Source organism: Bactrocera dorsalis, chromosome 3 (genome assembly GCF_023373825.1).
Source record: "Bactrocera dorsalis isolate Fly_Bdor chromosome 3, ASM2337382v1, whole genome shotgun sequence".
In the NCBI taxonomy this organism is placed as follows: Eukaryota; Metazoa; Arthropoda; class Insecta; order Diptera; family Tephritidae; genus Bactrocera; species Bactrocera dorsalis.
Genome location: NC_064305.1, coordinates 25,059,672 through 25,080,716, shown reverse-complemented (window position 1 = coordinate 25,080,716; position 21,045 = coordinate 25,059,672). Strand labels below are relative to the sequence as shown.

Genomic DNA, 21,045 nt, shown 5'->3' with positions numbered 1-21,045 from the left:
ATTTGAATTTTGTGAATATATTATGCAAATATTACAACAATAACAGCTAAGTAATATAAATAACTAAAAATCGGTAGCCTTCATTCTATATTTGTTTGTCTGTACGAAAATATACAATTTAAAAACATTTAAAACTGATATCCAAGTGAAATGTTACTCATACGCCCCACCCAACATATACATAATTCTTCATCAAATGAGCAAAGTACTAATACGCCACGCTTAACATTTACTCCACTTCTTCAAAAATTAGCAAAGTTTCTTTTATAAACAAACTAAAATTTTTTTAGACAATTATTTAAAATATAAAAATAATCCAAATTTCGAGAACATTATTTTATAAATGCAAAAATTTAATTAGAATTCTGTATGACTTATAAACAAAATTTCATTACAAAAAATAAAAGCTATGATTTCTCAAAATAAAGCTGTCTTCGTGAGCTTTTAAAACTTTCAATTTTATATAAGTAAGCAATACGCCTATAACTTATACGCTATATGCAAAGTTCCACGCAGACATACATATACTTGTGTACCGGTTGTGCTAATGGGTTATGCCGCAGCCCTTTCCACAAAAACGCCTGCCAACTGACATTGTTGTTAAATGAAAATGATGGATTTGTTATTCATCTGTGTACCAGGCAAACAAACACACAGACAGTTACCACTTGCATGTATACGAGCAATGAGTCATTTAGCCGGCAATAAGGTAAGGAATAGCTGTAGTAGTGTGCGCGACGTTAATGACAGTATTTAGTCGCCAATGGCTGGTAGCTGTTGGCTGCTATTAAGAGCCTGCGCTGTCACTCCATCCACTGCGCTGCGACGGTTTATTATGAATTTTAATTTAAATACGCATTTCGACTTTTTCCGCTCGCCAGCTTTGACAGCTGATGAATAGCTGATGATGAGCATGAAGACGACTCGTAGGTTTGGTTCGTTTGGGTGACTTGTAAGCGAACGATGCTGCAGTGTGCAGTGAGAATGTGTCAATGTCATTCGGTTGTTGGAATTTTAAATTAATATAATGCATTCCGTTGCGAAAAATAATTCCAAACTGCCCTGCTGACTAATTTTGAAAAGGAGTGACAGAAATATTTTATGAAGTTTGGAGTGTGCCGAGTTCAGCAAAAAGAGGGAGCGTGGTGACTGCAGCAAATGACAGCTTGAAATATGCTTCGGTATTTATGCACTGAATAAGTGATATATTTAAAGGTATATGGCGGAAAATTAAATTCTCCCTGAGTTGGGAATTCAGCAGTACTACAATATACATTGACGTTGTTGTTATCATTTAAGCACGAAAAATTAATTAGTAACTGTCGGTAATGAAAATTTGTTGTTGTTTGAAATTTGTTTTCAAATCAATCAACAAATAACTTGTGTCATAAACACGACGAATTTTAGACTTATTTATTTTTATTTTTCCGTTTACTTATTCTGGGGTATTTTGGAGTTTTGAAATAAATTCAGTTATGCTTGGATATACAAATTCCTTTTAAAAGATTTATAGCTGATGTTAAGTTGAGTTATCTCCTTCTAAGCACAATGATTTTAACCTAGTAAAATTCCTATTAGAATAGGCTCCAATGAGAAAGTTTGCCATGCAATCACTTGACTTCAATCGTTTAGTTTGTATGGCAGCTATATGCTATAGTAATCCGTTGTAAACAATTTTCGGAGACTGCTCTCTGAGTAGTAAAAAATGCTTTTAAAATGTTTTTGTTCCTTCTAAGTAATCAACTCCCAACTCACTATGATGTACAAATATCTTAAATTCTCTGCAGCATCCCCTTGATTGAATGCAGCCGCAAGTTATGCAATACCTCTTATATATTCAATAAGCTCTGAAGCGAACACTTGAATTCCTTCATTAAAATTCTCTATGTACATTGCTGCTCTAAGCCACACAAGTGCCAGGTCGTTGATTTATGAAAAATCATGCGAGCTTGCCCTTTTATCTTCTTACTTGTCTACTAATGATATTGAATGCATGTGGAATAGTTTGCGCTACAGCTCCTACAAGTGTGCTTCTAAGCATGATATTATGGAATATGAACTGCGCTTACAAAAAACATACGCATTGTCTACTGACTAAGCTCATTATTTATTTTTATACTCACCACGGCTGGCACTTGTCCCGGTATGACTTGCTGTCCAGTTGCCATACCCATCTGTTGCATCAGTGCATTCTTCAAGGCAAGATGGTTTCGTCCATTTATCAATAATTGATCCTTCAAATGCTGTGGTGGATGAAAATATTTGCACGGCGGTTTATCACGATTACAGCGACCCTGCAACGAGAAGAAGCGAAAGAAAAGAGAAAATGAAAAATTATATAAAAATATGAGAATTCGCTGGTGGCGTGGTGAATAGTTGCGTAAGAGCTTAAGTATTTTGCGTTTCTTTTTACAAAAGTTACTCCTAAGTAATAAACTTAATCGTTTGATTACTGTGCACACAGACACACGCATATATAGAGACAGTTATTTGCTCGGCACATACTCGTCGCTTTATTGTGGCAAAGTAAACTTAATAAATTACCGCAGTAAATTATGCGCTAGAGTACGCACACAGCTGCAATTGTAGACAGACTTACACATACAAAGGAACACACACATATATTTTCACTAGCACACATGCATTACGCTCACAAAAAAATCGTGGGAGCAATAATTCTGTAGTTGAAAAAAAAAAAGAACTGTACTCCTTTACTATGTATCCCTTACAAAGCGCCAGCTTTTGCTGACTGTCAGCAATCGCATGTAGTCAGCTCAACTGGCACCAGCATTTTCATTTCTCAAGTCGCCTAACATCAATTTGTCTTCTTAAGTAGCTGCGCATTGCCGCACCGCAACTATTGTTCGACTGACAAAGCCGCACACGCGCACCAACACACTCAAATCCACATATGTACATCACTTTGTTATATTTGTGTCAGTGTGTACGTGTGTGTGTTGGCGCATTAAATTTGTTTGAGTGGCTTGTTCCCGCCTGTCAGTGGCGCAATTCTCAACTGCTTAGGGGGCTTCAAATAAATGCGCTCATATGTGTGTATGCGTATGAGTGCTACTGCAGGAGTATGTGTGTGCGTATCTGATTGTGAATGCGGTAATAATTCAGCAATCAAAGTGTAAAAAATGAGCAAACACACCCATGCACTGCTGAATTATGGCACAAATTAGGAGCATGAAGATCTTTTGGCTTGGCGAAATGGACAAAAAACACTATATTCGCATTTTATAGTCACATTTTTATGAACTAGAGTGGTGTGAGATATGTAAATAGCTGCGCTATAAACTGAATTTAATTTAACAGCAACTTCCTTTTGCGAAAGTGTATTAATTCTACTTCTAATGCCTTAAACGCCATAAAGTATGTTAAATGTCACTAATCCAACATATATTTAGATGTAATTGCAGAAGAAGTTTACTCAGTAGTATCATTATTTAGTTAGTGCTGTTTAGTTACTTTAACTTCAACTACCTTAAGCGCCTCAAAGTATGCTTTATATTTATTTTATATGAACGTTACGTGAATTCGTAGATAAATATTCTTAATAATTTTTATTTAATTGCAGACGACTTTTGCTTAGTTCGGGTGTGCAATTTTAACTTCATATATCTTAACACCACAAAGTATGCAACAAAATTCAAAAAAAGAACAAGTTGTAAATATTGAACTTACACAGAACCTGCATATACTAGTACTACAATTTAAAACTTAAAAATTGCTCTTAATGTCTTCACATCTCCACAATTTGTCCTTGGTTTGGTACATAATCGTTCCCTCTTAAGCTGGTTTTATTGTAATGGACGCTTTCAGTTCAGTTGTCCAGCATTAAGTAACTTTTTGATAGAGATTTTTATAGACTATTAATCGACCAGCAAGCATTGAAGGAACATTTAAAAATATATTAACGTGTGTCCCTAATTGTATACATAGTATTTAGCTTAAATAGGTTTTGAACATTTTTACTCAGAATCTAATGCATTACTGAAGTTAAATCTAATAAAGAATTTACTATTTGTATTTGATCACAATAATTTTTTTTACGGAGGTATCTTTTAATAAAATTTTTCCACGCGCTCCTAAAAGTATACTTATTATTTTGCGATACAAATTATATTCGTTATTGAAGCATTCCAGATGTTGAAAAGCTGTCAGTCAAAAATTTTCGTGACTTCTAAATGTGTGTTGCAATAAAAAATTTAAATATTATATTACATTTTTGTTTACCGACAAGATTAAGCAGCAAAATATAAAAAAGTACATAACCTAAGAGTATCAATACAATCTACAAGCATAGTAAGTGGTTTAATTCTCAGCATATTAAAAGCAGCTTATTTCATAAAACGTTTTATTTGGGTTATGTATGCGCCTAAAGGTACGCTTTTAAATTCCACAGCAAGCTCAAACCCAGAAAAGTGTACCGAACCGTTAAATTTCCTGATAATACTACAACTGTAAGAGTTGGCAAAGTAAAAATGACTTTTACCGTTTCGATTTGTTTGCGCTCCTAAATGTATGCTTTGTACCCCCTAAAAGTTTATAAAATCAATATTGTATTGTATCATTGTATCTTTTTCATCATTTATGCAAAATATTTTATTTTTTACGAAACTGCAAACCCAGTGACACCATACATTTAATAGTGCAGAAATTTATTTACTTTACCATTATTGCGCTATTTTTCCGCAATTATATTCCTTATCAGCTGGTGCATTTGAAGAAGTGCAAAAAGCAACGTGGACACTATAAATTTGCATGGAAAAAACGTAAATTTAATAGAAAGTAATTTTTTGTGCGGACAGCAAAACAGCAAAGAGTTGCAGACGAAATTTTGGTATGGAAAATGATTCTAGAGCGAAAGCAACGAAAAAGAAAATGGATGCATTTAGCATACGAAATTTTTCTCAACTCACGCGCCACTGCAAATGTACGTATTTGGGGAGGAAGGAAGAGCGGCACAAGTGGGAGAGCAGGTGCGAGCGGGTCACTCGAAAGTAAAAAATAAAAATATTTCAAATACAAAATGTTACAGACGAAATAGACTGCGCTTGGTACGCCCACAATTGAGCAGTAAAGTTGAATGTATGAGTGGCGGTGTGTTGAGGTGAAAAGGGAGGTGCACAAGCGCCGCAGTGCGATGCAGTGAGGCGAAATAAATAACTTTCCAGTCAGATTAGCCGACTTGTCACGAAATGTGAAATGACATTTAATACGAGGACAACAACAGCAACAACGAAAAGAAGGAAAAGAAAATGAAAAAAAGAAAAAAAAAAATTGAAAAAAATCGCAAAAATTTTAAAAACGAAAAAAAAAAATCAAAAATGCAGTCAATGAAAAAAACATGAACGGTCAAGTCCATTTCACGCTGCAGCAGTGGCCAAGGACTGCATGTCCAAATAGCGCACTGGCTAGTCGCTCGGTTGACTGTTCTGGTTTTAACTCGACGCGACTGGGATTGTGAATGTGAAGCTGCGGCAAGCAAGTGGAACATGAAGTATTTCTTAACACGTTTCTGATTGCGACACAGACAAATGTACGTAGCGCACTACAACAATTGCAATAACAAACAAGCAGCACTGCGACGGACAGTCATTGCGCGCTGCCATTCGCAACACCGCGACATGAATATAAATATTTTCGCTTGTTGGCTTGAATGATTGCGCTGTCTCGCAGTGATAGCAGGCAGCGAACGTGACAGAACGCTGGAGGGGCCAATGGAGCGCACACATACACGCGCATTGAGTTGGTGTCAAAGTGCGGGTTGCGTATACGCCGGGATGGTTAGCGCAAAACCAACTCGCCAGCAGAGCAACGTTTGTGTGTTTGCGAATGAAAGTGTGGGAAATAGCAAAATAATATCATTCACAGTTTAGTCTTGTTTTTCTTGTTGTTGTGTGACCGCCAGTTGAACTAGTTGCACAACAAAGCGCAGTGCAGCAAACTTCACAAACACTCAACTCTCATTCGCAGGCTATAACGCGGCGAGTTAGTTATTCATTTGGCTGTATTTTCATGCTGACTTGCAGAGTTACAACTCTAATATGTGTGTGTGTGTGTGAGTGTTTGTGGCTTTGTGTGCAATGACGAAAAAGTAATCATTGCAATTTAAAAGGATAATCTTGTACATGACGACGCGCAGTGGCAACGGTTGGCGCGGTGTGCGGTGCAGAAGAAGAAGAAAGCAGCTAACTGACAAGAAGATCGAAAACGAGTGAAAGTTTGTGGAATGTAGTGGAATGTAGCGAAAGATATGCCAAAATGGCAGAAAATCGGCGACGGAGATGCGCACAAAGCTACTTGAAGCGACAAGCAGAAAATTTCCAAATGTGTAAGAAGGCAAAAAAGCTGAAAAAATTAAAAAAATATATAAAATAAAATAAAAAAGGCTAAACAAATAAAAAAATAAAATTTTAAAATTAAAAAAAAGAATTAAAAATATAATATCAAAAACGAAAGAAATAAACAAAATTATTATACAAAAAAACGAAAGTCCCTCAAACTTTCTTGGGTCGAAAAAAAATATTAATAGTGCACTGTCGCAACACGTACGATTCGTTTTGGCAACGAGTAGTCAACAGGACAGCAAAAGTCTTATAATCTTCATAGTTTTGCTGTTGGCAGCCTCGAAAGTCAATGGCTCGGATTTGCTTTGAGCAGCAAGGCGATAAACCAACATTAGCTGAGCGTGATGCAAATACTTAAGTGGCTCATATAGTTCTACAGCGGAAATGAGGTTTGGTGTGACAACGTAAGTCGCAGAGTTTTAGCTGAGTACAAAAAAATAGATAAAAATAATTTATGTAGGAAATATGTGTTCGGGGGGCTGATATGTGTTTGAAAATATAAATTTCTCTGAAATAATTATTCAAAAGTGCTTATGAAAGCCCCTTTGCTTGACATTACTTAGCTACGTGCTTGCGGTCATGACTGCTGGCGATTTTAATGAATATGCTATACATTTGTCATTTGTCACTTGTCATATATAATTTTTGTACATGATGTGCGGACATTTTCATTTTCTTTTATATTTTTAACAACTTTTTCTAATTTTTTCCCTTTTTTGAAATGAAAGTAATTAAATAATGTATGCAATAAAATTTTATAAATTGGGAAAATAATTCATTATTAAAACTTCTAAATAATTAAAAAAAACTACAATATTAAAAAATTTAAGTATAAAAAGTTATTACTTATTATCAGTAAAAGTTTTAAATTTTCCTTTATCTTTTTTTTTGAACTGGGAACTATTAAATTTGAAAACAAAACTAATTAATATTATTTTTTTACCATAATTTAGTATTTATTTTCTTAATTAATATTAATTATTTTTTTGTAATTTAATATCATAATTTTTTCTTTTATTTAATATTATTTTAAAGAATTTGAAATAAAAAAATGTGTGATAAAAATTAATTTTTTTTTATAATTTCCTTATTTTAACGACTTTTTTAATTTTTATTTCTAAATAATTTGCTTCAATTTTTTTTATTTAACATAATTACTTTTTAACTGCTTCATTCAAAAATATTAGAAGGTAATTTAATAAAAATTGTATACATATTTAAAAAAATTAAATTTTTCAGCTATATCTAAATACAAAAAATTTAACATTAGAGTCTTACTTAAGAAAAAAAAGTCTAATTGGAAAAGAAATTTTATAAAAAAATTTGTAAAAAATTAAAATTTTCAATCCCTAATTTTTACAATAACTACTAAAACTTATTTTTCGTCAAAAATTTGTAGAATAAAAATAAAAAAAAATGTTTTTACCTTTTATAAAAATAAATCACTTAAAATTTTTAAATATACATACATTGCCTGTATGTATTATGTTTGTAAAAAAATATGTCTTTAAATTTTTAATTTTTTTTAATAACTACTAAGAACCTTTTTTCATTAAAAATTGATGAAATAAAAATATAACTAAAAAATACTGGAAACACTTTTTTAATGCGTAAATCTTTTCCTTTAAACTTTAAAAACAAAATAATTTGTTTCTCAAAATTTAAAAATTTTTAATTTTTTTATTTAAAAATTTAAGAACTAATTTTTAAACAATTTTTAGCTTTATTAAAAGGAATTCAGCTAGGATTTCAAATAATAAACATTTGAAATAAAAAAAATTAATAAAATTAAAAAAATAATATTATTAATTATTTTTGATTTTACTTTTACATTAAATTTTCTTCAAAATTTTTTAACTTTATTAAAGATAAAAAATCAGCAGAGTAAAAAAAAACTTAAACACTGAAACTAATTTAAGAAAAATCAATATAGTTATAAAAAAAATGTTAAAAAACCCAGACAGTATTGTGTATTATTGTAATTAACATTTCCCTATTTGGAATTCCAAATACAAAATATGCCTAAATTAAATTTTTTGATTTTGAAAAATTATAAATTTAATTTTCAGGAAAAATTAAATTTTTTGAAATTTAAAATTTAATTTTCAGGAAAAATTGCTATTAATTTTTTTTTAAATTATTCTACCTTTTATTTTCATATATAATATTCATACTTTATATATTCACTTTTCAAATTTTGGTCTTCAATATCTAAACTACATATTTATTACTTTATACACACACGCATATTTGGGCATATACATAACGGCATTATTTTTTGAACACGTCAATATGCTGTCAACAGCTGCTCCTCAGTACTAAAAAATAGTTAAATTGAATGTGTATATAATAAACAAACTGCCCCAAAACTCACTAAATAAAAATTAAATAAGTCCAATGATAAATATTTGTTAACTTCATTTACTTAAAATTAAATATTTGCCAGCGCACTTTCCGCATACGAACGCATGCACGCTGATTGAATAAAGAGAGCTGTGCATGATGGCAAGCTCATGGTAAATACAACCCTGTGAGAATTTGCAGCTACGCTGTTTGTTATGGGTAAAACTAATGAACACAAGTGAAGTATGCGTAAGCAAAATATTTTCAACACGATTTTTCTCACAGCACGCACAGTGTATTAAAATAAATACTTTTAAATTGCAGATTAATTTGAAATATTTTTTAGTAATTCAATAAATTTGTTGAAAAAAAATGACCAAGTACATACAAAGATACACACATAACCTCTACAAACGTAAGTCAAATGTGTGCGCGTATGTGTACCACAAATACCTTTTAAGGTCATTTTTTAATTTTTCATAGCACACTTTTCGGTGTTTGCTCACCTGTCGGCTGTCGGCGCGTTTTTGTTTATTTGACTTTCGTGCAGCGCAACGCCAGCTGGTGGCGGCAGCAATCAACTGTTGTTTACACGTTGCAACGCCACGTATGCAGCGCTCACACTTACCTTGCTGTTAGAGGGCAATGGTGGCAGCTGCAGCGATAGCCTACCCTCAGGCGCCAGTGCGAACACGCCCAGCTCATTTGATTGCGAAAAAATATGCGCCTCAGTATGGTCTTTCTACATTTTTTTTTTGTATTTTTATATATGTATTTTTTGTTGTTTTTATAAAAGTGCATGCAAATTACTTTTTGAGGGAAAAGTATTCGGAATTTATTTATTTTGGCCGTAAAAAATCGTAATAACAATATTAGCTTCAGCGCCATAAATTGCCGGTGAGCAAATGCATTGCAACCATTTATATTGCCAATTGGGTGGCAGCGCTGTGCCGAGCGGCAGTTGGCCATTTATTACATGCAACATTGCATGTTGCACTCACATTCCATTTCAAGCTTTGAAATTGTGCTATGTGTGAGTGTAAAAAGAATAAAATGAAGTTCCTTTCAGCCAGCTGGCCTTTGGTGCAAATAAGACAGGCATAAATGAAATAATTTTTGTGCATACAGTTTAAAAACACACACGAAAATGCACATACTACACATACAGAAGTAAAAGCCAATGGAAAGGAAAATGGTGCACTCCTGCATTTTTTTTTGCGTTAATATGAAAATTGCATAATATACCAATTCATGAGATCAGAAATGTTGAAAAGTGCTCCCATTGAGACAATGAAGTTGTATTTAGTAAAAATTAATGAATTAAAAATAATATGAAGTTAATAAAGCAAAAAAGCAAAAGGGTAAGTCGGATGAGCTATTAATGATATGGCTGCCTCTTTAATGAAAATTTAACGAATATATAGTTAAAGAAAGTTTATAATCCGAAAATTTGAGACTAATTTTTTTTCAACTAACTAGTTTTATACCCTTAGCAAGGTAGTATTAAGTTTGTCATAAATTTTTTAACAACCTGAAGGAAACTTCAGAGACCGTACAAATCATTCAATATTTAGTATAAAATATCAGCATGACAAGCTGCGTTATTGTATACGCAAAGTAGTAACTAAGTTTTTGAGAAATCTCTCAAAAAAGCTGCTCGTTTGTCGGAACTGCCGATATCGGATCACTATAGCTTGCAGCTGTCATACGCACTGAACGATCAAAATTTAGTTCTTGTAGGAAAAACTTTTTTACTTGAGAAGATATTGTTACAAAATTTGACAGGGATCATTGCTCAAAGCAAAGCTACAATATCTAAAGACTTGAAAAAAAATTAAAAAAAAAAAATAATAATAAAAAAATCCTTGATTTTGGTAAGATCTTTAAAGAAATTGAAAGAAGTTTTGAGATTTTTATTGCAATTAGCAAATAATATTTTGAGCACCTGAATGTAATAAGAAATTCTTATGTGACATGATAATAATGAAATTGCTTAAATCTCAAACTCGGTAAAATTCAGCAGAACCACACCGAATTAGTTGCATCGTAAGTAAAGCAACAACTCACCGATTTTGCTTTGCATATATGTCACCAGCACTGTTTATTTATTAGCTGCCTAAACATCAAAATGTGCGTTTACCGTTGCTTATTTGCTTATTTATTTATTCATTTCCGTCATTACATTAACACCCAAGCCATCCACAAAAAAACTCGCAATTAAATACACCGAAAATAGGTTCAATTATCCTAAAAGCTGCGTAAATTAAAACAAAATGCCTCACTACACTTCAATACTGCGTTTCATTACACCAGCACACGCATGAGCACATAACATCGTAGTATCAATGCGCTGCTACAGCTGCACCCCGCTCGGCCATGCTGCCTGTCTGGCTGTCAATACTAGTTGGTGGCTGCCATCTTTCCGACTGCGCATTACCATTCTGCACTTGACTGCCGTTTATTCACAGCTCATCTGTTCATTACATCACTCAAACACACACACACATATACTCGCATACACATGCACACATACAAGAAATAAAAGTAAATGTTTGCCATATTCGACAGGAGCTGAAGCGAAGTGAAGTAGTGTTGATGATGCAGCAGCTGCTGCTGCTGCTGTTCATGATGCTGTCGTTAGTCCTTTTTAAATCAAAACGGTGTTGTTGTCTGCTTCACTCTTATTTTACACTTTACTCTTTTTCACAATTTATTTTTGCACTCTTTTTATACTTTTCGTTTGCTTGTTGCTTGCGTAATAGCCGACGCTACTCAATTTTCATTAACTCACTTTAGTTGGTGTAATGTTGTGCATATGCCTGTTGTTTTTGTTTTTATTGGTGGCATTGTTGCTTTTGTGAGATACGAATTAAAATTACATTATGGCATTTAAGCGCGTACTCTTTGAGGTGAATGCAGTTAATTTTTCAAGCAGTTTGCTGTAATAAGTGTGAATGAAGAGAGACAGAGCATGATGTGGTAACGAAAAGAGCCCGAAAACTGAGGATCCTTGCAGAAGTAGTATTTTCAAGCAAAAGTTTTTTACATCTGTTGAAGAAGAGGCTTAAAAAAGGCACCCAAATATAGAAAATTATTGATTTCTCTGCTTGAGAGCAGTAAAATCAAATGAAAGTATAGTTAAGAGAGCATTTACTTGGAGATATTTTGTTAAAAATGTCTGATTTTCTTAACAAAAAACAATGAAAATAAACACGAGAATAAAAAACCTTCCGATATGTCTGCCATAAAGACTATTAAAGTATTAACATAAACCCCAAAATCGGTAATAAAATCAAGCCAATATTTTTGTTATGGAAAATGTTTATCCATGAAAATCAATAAACTCGAGTTTAAGATTTTTTTCATTAACTAAATGTATATTTGTTTTAAATTTAAATTATTTTAAAATCAACAAAAGCAATAGTTAATTAAATTCTGTATAGAGAAAGGTTTATTCACAAAGCTGCTTAGTTAGACTCCAGTTAATTATAAAGCGCTGTCTGCCTCTAAAAATTAAACACTTTTAATCAGTCATTTATATGCCATCAATAGCATAAGCGACACACCCGCTCGTTTGCTAATCACAACCTAACAAATTGTCTATTCGCGCTGCACCCCTTCGCCGCTCATCTGTATTTATATGTAGTTGACAGTTATCAATAAAATGACTCGCAATAGCGCCCAAAAATATGCTACGAATCACCGTCGATTTAGTGATTTTGTCACTGTCACCAGCAAATGTGCAATTACACCAATACTTTCATATAAAATTGTATGTATGTATGTGTATATATAAAATGAGTTGTGAAAACAATAAGAACAACAAGCTGCCAATGAGAAAGTTGCCAAGCTTTAGTGCAGCATGATTACGGTGGTCAGTGCCCACTGCACGAGCACAAAATTTATATACAATATATATACATATCTACATGCCGCACTCATAACTACACACACAAACATACACAGTTCAGTACGTGTTTGCTTAGCACTGTAGTTGTCCGAGTTGCTGTTGGCTGTTGGCTGTCTGTGTTACTGTTTGCCGTTGATGATTGTGTTGCTGATATGCTTGTTTTTGCTTTCTGCCACAACTAGCGACTGTTGCAACTCACTTGCCACACACACACACGCACATACCACGTATTTATTTGCTCACTTTTTTATCTGTCCGCATATTCAAATGCAAATTGCCGGCAGATTATTGTTTCTGTTGTTTTGTTGCTGGCAAAATGCATTTCTGATTGATTGATCGATTGATTGATAAAGTTGAAACACAAATACAAAGTGGCGCATGGGTAAGTAAGCGTATGTAAAAGACAAACAATGTTTGTTTACATTTCAATATTCGCAGGCAAATAAACAGGCAACAACTAGCTTAAAATGACAGCAATATGAGTGTCAAGGATTCCGGTGCGGGAAAAGAGTGTTGTGAGGAAGTGTTATTAAGAGAGAGGAAGTGTGACTAAAAGAGTGGGTGTGTGATTTAAAAAAATGTTAGACTTGATTTTGTAAGCTCAGGTGAGCTTAAGTGCATATTAAACGGTGGTTGGTAGTATTGATGAACACAAATATAATATAAATATAAAATTTTAAATATTTTTTGTGCATTTTTATTAATTTTAATAGATTTAACATATCTACCTAAAACAGTTGTAACGTAATCAGAAATTATTTCATAGAAAAATTGTAAATTTCTATAAAAAATAAACAAAAAAATTGGAAATGCTGTATAAACGCCTAAAAGTATGTGACAGAAGTATTTCTTAAATATGTGTAAATAAATACACAGAGGTAATGTTATACATGTTTTTTTAATTTATTGTGTATCATCAGGCGGTGGCGCCTAATAGTATAATTGTATTTTCGTTTTAAAATAAAATATGTATATTTTTGTAATGAACTTAAAGTTTTATCGGTTTCAAACAATAAAATATGAAACAAAAAATTTAAAATAATTCTAAGCGCCTAAAAGTATATACTAAAAAATCTGAAATAATATAACGTGTCTTTAGTTTAAATTAAAAAAAAGGATTTGCATATGGAGGCAGTACACAAATTTTTATGGCGCAAATTACATATTTATGTATTATATTATTTATTCTATTAAACAATTATATTTGCTGTGACTCAAACTAATTTCTTTCAAGCCGTTATTTTGTATAAAATGAGCGATTTCTCAATTTCACATATTCCCATGATAAAAACAAATTTTTCTCTTAAAGAACATAGAGTAAAATAAGAATTGATTAATAAATTTGCGCCTAAAAGCGTGCCATGTAAAATATATTTAATAATTGGTTATAACAACAACAACTTATGGTATTTAAATATTACGAAATCACAAATATTGAGCACAGAAGCACTCCATAATCTTACATTGTGTTCGAGAAATGCTAATCTTAACTTATGTGCGCACGAAAGTATGCTTGTCATCTACCTTATACTCAATTGTTTGCTTTCATGTGTAGATATTCGATCTTTTATACGACTGTATGCAGCTTACATTGCCAAACAGCTCGCAAATAAGCAGCTATAACTGCCTTTATGTAACATAAAAGGCTGTATCTTTCATTGGCGCCTGAAAGTATGTACATGCCGCTTTAACATGTTCACACATTTATGACGGCAAATCTGTTTTTTTTTCTTCTTAAACTCATACAAATATGGCACACACATAACTTGTGGGTTTATTGTGCTGAATTTACTTGAAAATTAATATTCATTTGTATATGTATGGCTTACGCAGTTTATTTCCGCTATTATCTTTGTGAAAATATTTCAAAGATTGCAAAGATAAATATTTATATGGAGTAATGGAGAGGTTTTCTGGGCATAATCTTTGCTATAAAATGAAGCAAATGTATTGGTGTGTGTACGCTGTGCAGAATATGGGTCATAAAGGTTATTTCCGTATGAGCTGTGTAAATTTGAACTCAAATATTTGCTTATTCAATTGCGTTTAAATGGAGAAAAAATATTAAAATAGAAATTTCAGGTAATAAAATATTTATTACTAAGAAAATCTGTTGCTTTATTTGATTTATATGCCTTGTAATAATTGTCAGGAAAAGCCAATGAATGTGGTTAGTAGGTATTAAATTTTTTTTTTTAATTGGTTTAGGAAAGAAAAACACATAATAATACTAATTGGGATACTATGAAGTAAGGTATAGCGTTACTATTATATTTGTTATTATTATTGTTTGCAAAAATTTCACTATTTGAAATACTAAGGTTTCAGAGTAATATGGCTCTGAACTTGTGAAACACTTCACAGTAAAGACATATCTTTGAAATTATTCCTGAAATAATTCTTCCCGTATGTTATCTTAGATTTATTGTAAAATAAGCTTTAAGAAAACTTCTCTTTAGCGTCTGAAAATTGCAACTGAACTTGTGGAACACTCGATATCTAAAGCATAAACTGACATTTTACAAATTATGACATTTTTTAGAGTTTTTCAAAACAAATGTGTGCAAATGAGCTTGAGGAACACCTTTATCGGAGTTTTAAAAGGCAAATGAACTTGCGAAACACTCGAAATCTAAAACATAAACTATGATTTTGGAATTTTTTTTTTTTGAGTGTTTCAAGGAAAATATTTGTTTCGAACTTGTGAAACACCCTTTCTTAGAGTTTTAAAAGGCAAATAACCTTGCGGAACACTCGAAATTTAAGCACGAACTGACATTTTTGTAATCAATTTTTTTTTTTTATTATTTTAGTTCAACGAAGCAGTTGCATTCACATTTACACTAACGCTAAATCTTTGCTTTATATTTGTAACTAATACTGACTTTTCTATTCCTGGGCCTAGTAATTAGTTTTAATATATAAAAATTGCTTACATTGCTTTTAAGTTGCTTCCTTAATTTCAATTTATCGAATGACTGCAATTGAACTTGTGGAACACCCAAAATCTGAAGCCAGTTCGACATATTTTGAAAATTTTTGTTTTTTGCTTACGGTTTTGAAAAACAATTGCACTAATAATTACACTACTGCATATATTTTTTCAAATATTTATAACCAATATTCACTTTTGCTCGCATATTTGCTTTCAACAAACACTTGCAGGCACTTCTCTCTCGCAAACGCCTAAAATCACGCTATGCACACGCTACATGTTTATAGACTTCTGTATGAGTGTGCGCGCTGTTGAATAGTCATCAAAATCGGCTGAACACGCGCGCACTTCAGCTAGAGCATCATCAAAATGTATTCAAGCGAACTTTAATAGCAAGTAAATAGAAAAAAATACAAATACGAGGAAAGTAAACACCGACGACTACTACAAATAATAATCACAAAAAACAATAACAAGTTTAGAAGTCAGAAGAATAACAAACATACGCTCTCTTGGCCATGAGGCAAGCACATGCATACAAATTGTTTTGCTACAAAGCAAGCAACAAAATGAAATTCAAAAGCTGCTGCGAAGAAAAAACATTTCGAAATGAAAAAATCATTTTTATAACAGCATATGTGTGTGTATGTTTGCGTGTGTGTTGCCGCAATCAAACCGAGCACCTAACCAAGCAAAACGAATGAAACGTGCCTGGCAAATATGCTAGTCTGCTTTTAGCGACACATACACCTACGCACTCCTGTTTTGGCTGCTGACTGACCGCCGTCCGACGACCAGCAGGTTAGCGCGTTCATTGGTTAGTCTGCCGATTTTGGTCTATAACAATTTTTGCAATTTTTTCCACAAATTGTTACTTTTTGCTTTGCCATTATGTTTTTTTTTTGCAATTTTTTTCAATAGCAATCTGGTGTGTGTGTTGCATTGCCATTTGCATTTGCATACGTTCAGGCGCTGCAGCCGCATAGCCAAACTACCGACCGACCGGCCGTTGTGCATGCATGTGCAATGAAACGGTTAACAGACTATTTTCAGAAATACAACAATTCAAGCTGACAGCTTCACTTTTTTCTCCATTTCTCCACTAGCTGCTGCTCGCCATTCATTTTCATTCCACTCATATGCCTGTATTTATCAAAGCATAGGTGAGTGTGTATGTGGTGTTGGAGCCAAAGCAAGAGCTTAGGCTGAGCCATAGTCAGTACAAATATTGACCATTTGCTTTACCAATCTGTTTGCATTTTCAAAATATTTTCATTTTCATTGATGCATGCTGTGGCGGGTAGTCGAATGGACGGACGTACACTAATACAAATAGTTAAAACGAACACTGCAATCTAGTATTGCCTAAATTTTCATATTCATGGTTTTACACACAGATAACTGCGATTTTATATGTTTAGTTATTTTGGTTTTGGTTGGCTCGTCTAAAATCCATTTCTCCTGTTATTGCTGCTTTCACTTCAAGCACTTGAAAATTTTATGAATTATATATTTAAGCACTTCAGAAGTTGAATAAAAATTACAATTCCGAGCATAATTTGTGGTTACTTTGCGTTTCAATAGTTTTCGCTCCATTTTGTCGCTATTGAGTTTATCTGCTTGCTAAATTTCGTGTGCAGTATTAATTATCCGATGGTCCATATGTCCATAAATTGATTTAAGGCACACTCTATTGTGTTACTATGTAGTGTTTTATGAGTTCAGTACGTCGTTCAAGGTAAACTGTTGCCGTTCGTATTCTACAAGTTAAAATCAGATGTTTCACAAGTTCATAAGTTAAAAGGGTTAAGGTAAGAAATTGTTTGTATTGTAAATTTAATAAGGCCTTGTTTAAGTTCATTTAAAGTAAGCCACGTAAATTCAATAGTTAGTGTTTCACAAGTCCAATTATTCGTTAAGCGGCACTCTTAGTGTGAAATTTAGATCGATGTTCCATTTTTGTCATATTTCGCTATATTTTTGAAAATAACATATTGAAATTGCAAATAGATATCTGAAACAGTGTTTGAACTAAAGCAATTTAAATGGAAGTCTCTCAGTTCTATCAGAACCATCTATTCATGTTTGAATCTGTTTTTCTCGAAACAGCATTTTTGCTGCAGTGATAATTCGAAGACAAATGACCCCATTATCACACAAGGTTTTGGCTCCTCTGTAAATAATTTGACATAGAATGACCTATTGGTTTTTTGATTTGATCAAAAGTCTGTTTTTTTTTTAATGCCAGACATATGTAATCGCCAAAAATTAATCAAAACTCGGAAATATAATAAATTGTTAGACGCCAATTAAAATTTTTACAAAAACCTTTTTAAACGTTGGAAACTTGCTATTGAACTTGTGGAACGCTCGAAATCTAAGTAATTTCTGGTATGAATTTATAAAATTTCAATTGAACTTATGGAACAGTCAACGTCTACATCGCTTTTATTATAGTTTTCCATTGTTATCTTTGAGTTGTTCTAGCACAGTTTCTAAATATTTGTTACTAAAATTTACTTCTGCTCTTGAAAATTATTCTTTGGCCAAATACTTAGCTTTATTATAGTGCAGAATAAACCATAGGTCACAATGCAAAGCCTTAATTGATTTCCAGCTTTATTATGTAAAGTTCTGCTTTCTTTTACTGCTTTTAGAATACTACCTTTATTTTCATTTATCGCCTGAAATTGCAACTGAACTTGAGTAACATCTTTGAGTTAACCATTCAGTGGAATATTAGTTGCTATAAAAACTGTTCCAAAAGTTCAGAACTCAATTAGAAATAATGAATAATAAATAATAAATTTAGCTATTTAAAAATATGTGTACAAGAGGATTTTCACTTCCTTTATTTCCTGAAATTTACGCCTCTGGACTAGAGGACCCCCTCAAGCATTCCCAATTTTTGCTTATAACGAGAATATATAAAAAAAATTCTGAGAAAATTTAAAATTTTGAACTAAAATATATTAATAATAATATATACCTGTACTTTCTCCCAGTTGCCTTTTCTTGAAAGTTACACATTATCATATGTTCGCATTAAACAGCCTATCCAGACATACATATTAAGTGTTTCAGAAGTTCAATGGCGTTTGGGCTCTATATCAAAAGTGCTAGAAACTTAAATTTGGCGTCAGATCACAACCAAAACTTCGAGAACTTAAGTGCGCAGTGTAACAAGTACCAAGAACAAATTAATCACCTAAATCAATTACCAAAACATCGTAACTAATTCCTTCCACCAAAAGTGTGCTCAAACAACTTTTCTTAATTTAGCTTTAAATTTCGCAGCAAGTTATAAATAATAATTTGTCAGCATTTACCACTCACCACCTCACACCCTCACAGACAATCGCGCTATTCGCTTGCGCACAAGAGTGGCAAGTAATTTATGAAAAATGCGCGAAAACGTGCGGAAAAATATGCGAACAGTGAAAAAGTGATTAATGTGCAGACAAAGGAGTCAGACAAGCGAAGGCACAACGTCATTTCTGTGCGTGTGCAAGCTACAACAGCAGCTGTTGGTGTGTGCGTGTCTGTCTTCTGGATTGCCATTTTGTATGCGAAATAATTATGTTGAAATGCATTGCATACCTGGCATTGCAAACACGATAAATCAGAAAAACACTACGCTCACTCACGCCACACATACATATTTGCAATTCCGTACGCTCATGGCGCACAAATGGCGCGCCAGACAGCGTAGCTTGTGGGCGTAGGAATGGGTGGCGTGGGGCGCGCGAGGAATATGCGCTGAATAATTCAGTTTATTTTTCACTCCACATATGCAATAGCTATGTATCGGTGTGGGGCGGTGTGGGCGGTGGCCGGCATTTTGCAATTGCGAATGGTCAATGCGCGCGTAATAACCACACTGTTTTTACCTGCTAGAAAAATACTTTTTCCTGCACCCCAAATGTATGCCACAGTTATGCCATTTCTTACGCTGGACATTTATTGCTGGTGTTGCGTATATTTTTCATATAAAAATACATATATATTTGGCTGCTACTAAACCGGCTATGATGTGGAGAGTGCGGCGTGTGATAACAGTGCAAGGTTGGCGGCGTCTGTATGCCGCCGCCGTGTATGCTATGGTTAAAAATATATAGGTGTAAATAAAAATTGCTTGCTTGCTACAATTATATAGCCGGTGGAGCTCATAAAGGTGTGTAAGTTTGTAGTTTATGCCGACTCTACAGCCACAGTCGCTGTGGGCTTTCATTTAATGCCATTGCTGGCCGCATTGCGCTACATACATATGTGTGTAAGCATTGTTGCCTACTTTTAGGCACATGTATGTGCGCAAAGCCTATTTTTGAAGCCATACAACTGCGTCGTAGCATGACTATGAGCGGCTTGTGTTGCAAATAAGAGAACAGAAGCGCCTATTTACAAATACATATGCATATACATACACAAATAAACACGTATACTACAAATATATGAGTGTGAGTGAGAATAAAAGAAGGCACAACCTTTAACCTGCTAGGCACCGCAAGCTGGCGTCATGCCGCTAGGCAGTAAAAACTCACAAACAGCACAATCACTACTTCCCCACCCCTCTTACGTGGTCGTTCGTATGTGCAGGCAATAAATACAGGCGGTGGGCATGTATCGATGGCCGCGTATTGAAAATTGGATTTTCAATTGGTTTGCAGAACGGAAATTAATTCGACGCACGCGGGGTAAAGAGTATATAGCAAATATGTATGTATGTCCAAACACTGGCAACGACCGATTTTCGCTTGCAATTGCGTGTATTGCATAGTCGTACTTTGCAGCTGCCACGTCCACACATATGTATGACACGTGCATAAGCTCGATTATATGTGTGTGTATGTTGACTGTTAAGTGAAAGAAAGTATTTCCGTGTTTTTATGCTTTCAGCTCTTCATCTCTCTGTCCGTCGTCATCGCCGGTGCTCGCATGTGGTGTATTTGAACTTTAATTAAATTAAGTGCTGCTAAAGCAAATGCAACAACAACGAAGTGGTCACAGCAGCAGCTACGTGTAATATGCTGGCACTACGTGCACTATTACCTGAAAGTATGCTACAAACTTGTAGGTAAACAGTGGTCAATAGTTGGCTACTTGCAAAGTATTGCAACTATTTTGTACATTTGAGCATATAATTGAGTTATCTGAAGTGTAGTTGCAAAGTGATTATGTACTCGAATGCACTTAGTTATGTGCATAACCTGTAAGTATGCAAGAAATGCGCTAAATTTGATTAAGTTTGATTGCAGTTGGCTTAGTGTTGTAAATTTTTAATGAAATCGATTGAAAAATTAACTGCAACCAATGGTTGTGACATGAAGCAGCAATTATGTGCCTGCACAATACATTTGCGCCTGCAGGTAGGCTATAAGTGGACTGTATAAACGATTTGGAGGAGGAAACTAGAACACTTATGTTGAAATTATTACAATTTACTTTGAAAAGAAGCATGTTTTTTCAACACATTTGGATATATGGCACATGGAGTATTGAAT

The 21,045-nt window shown here is 33.5% G+C and overlaps 1 protein-coding gene across 32 annotated transcripts in view; it reads right to left on the bottom strand.

The window, feature by feature from the left end:
- The window catches only part of LOC105228702 (ice-structuring glycoprotein), a 558,714-nt gene that overhangs the window by 37,755 nt on the left and 499,914 nt on the right, over nt 1–21,045 (bottom strand). For 31 of the 32 annotated variants that reach the window (XM_049452395.1, XM_049452396.1, XM_049452398.1 and 28 more), the window contains one exon: nt 2,124–2,294. In XM_049452395.1, coding sequence (XP_049308352.1) covers nt 2,124–2,294 — 171 coding nt within the window. Of the gene's footprint in view, nt 1–2,123; nt 2,295–2,599; nt 4,127–21,045 lie in introns of those variants that run through there. The other variant, XM_049452401.1, reaches the window with a different exon arrangement.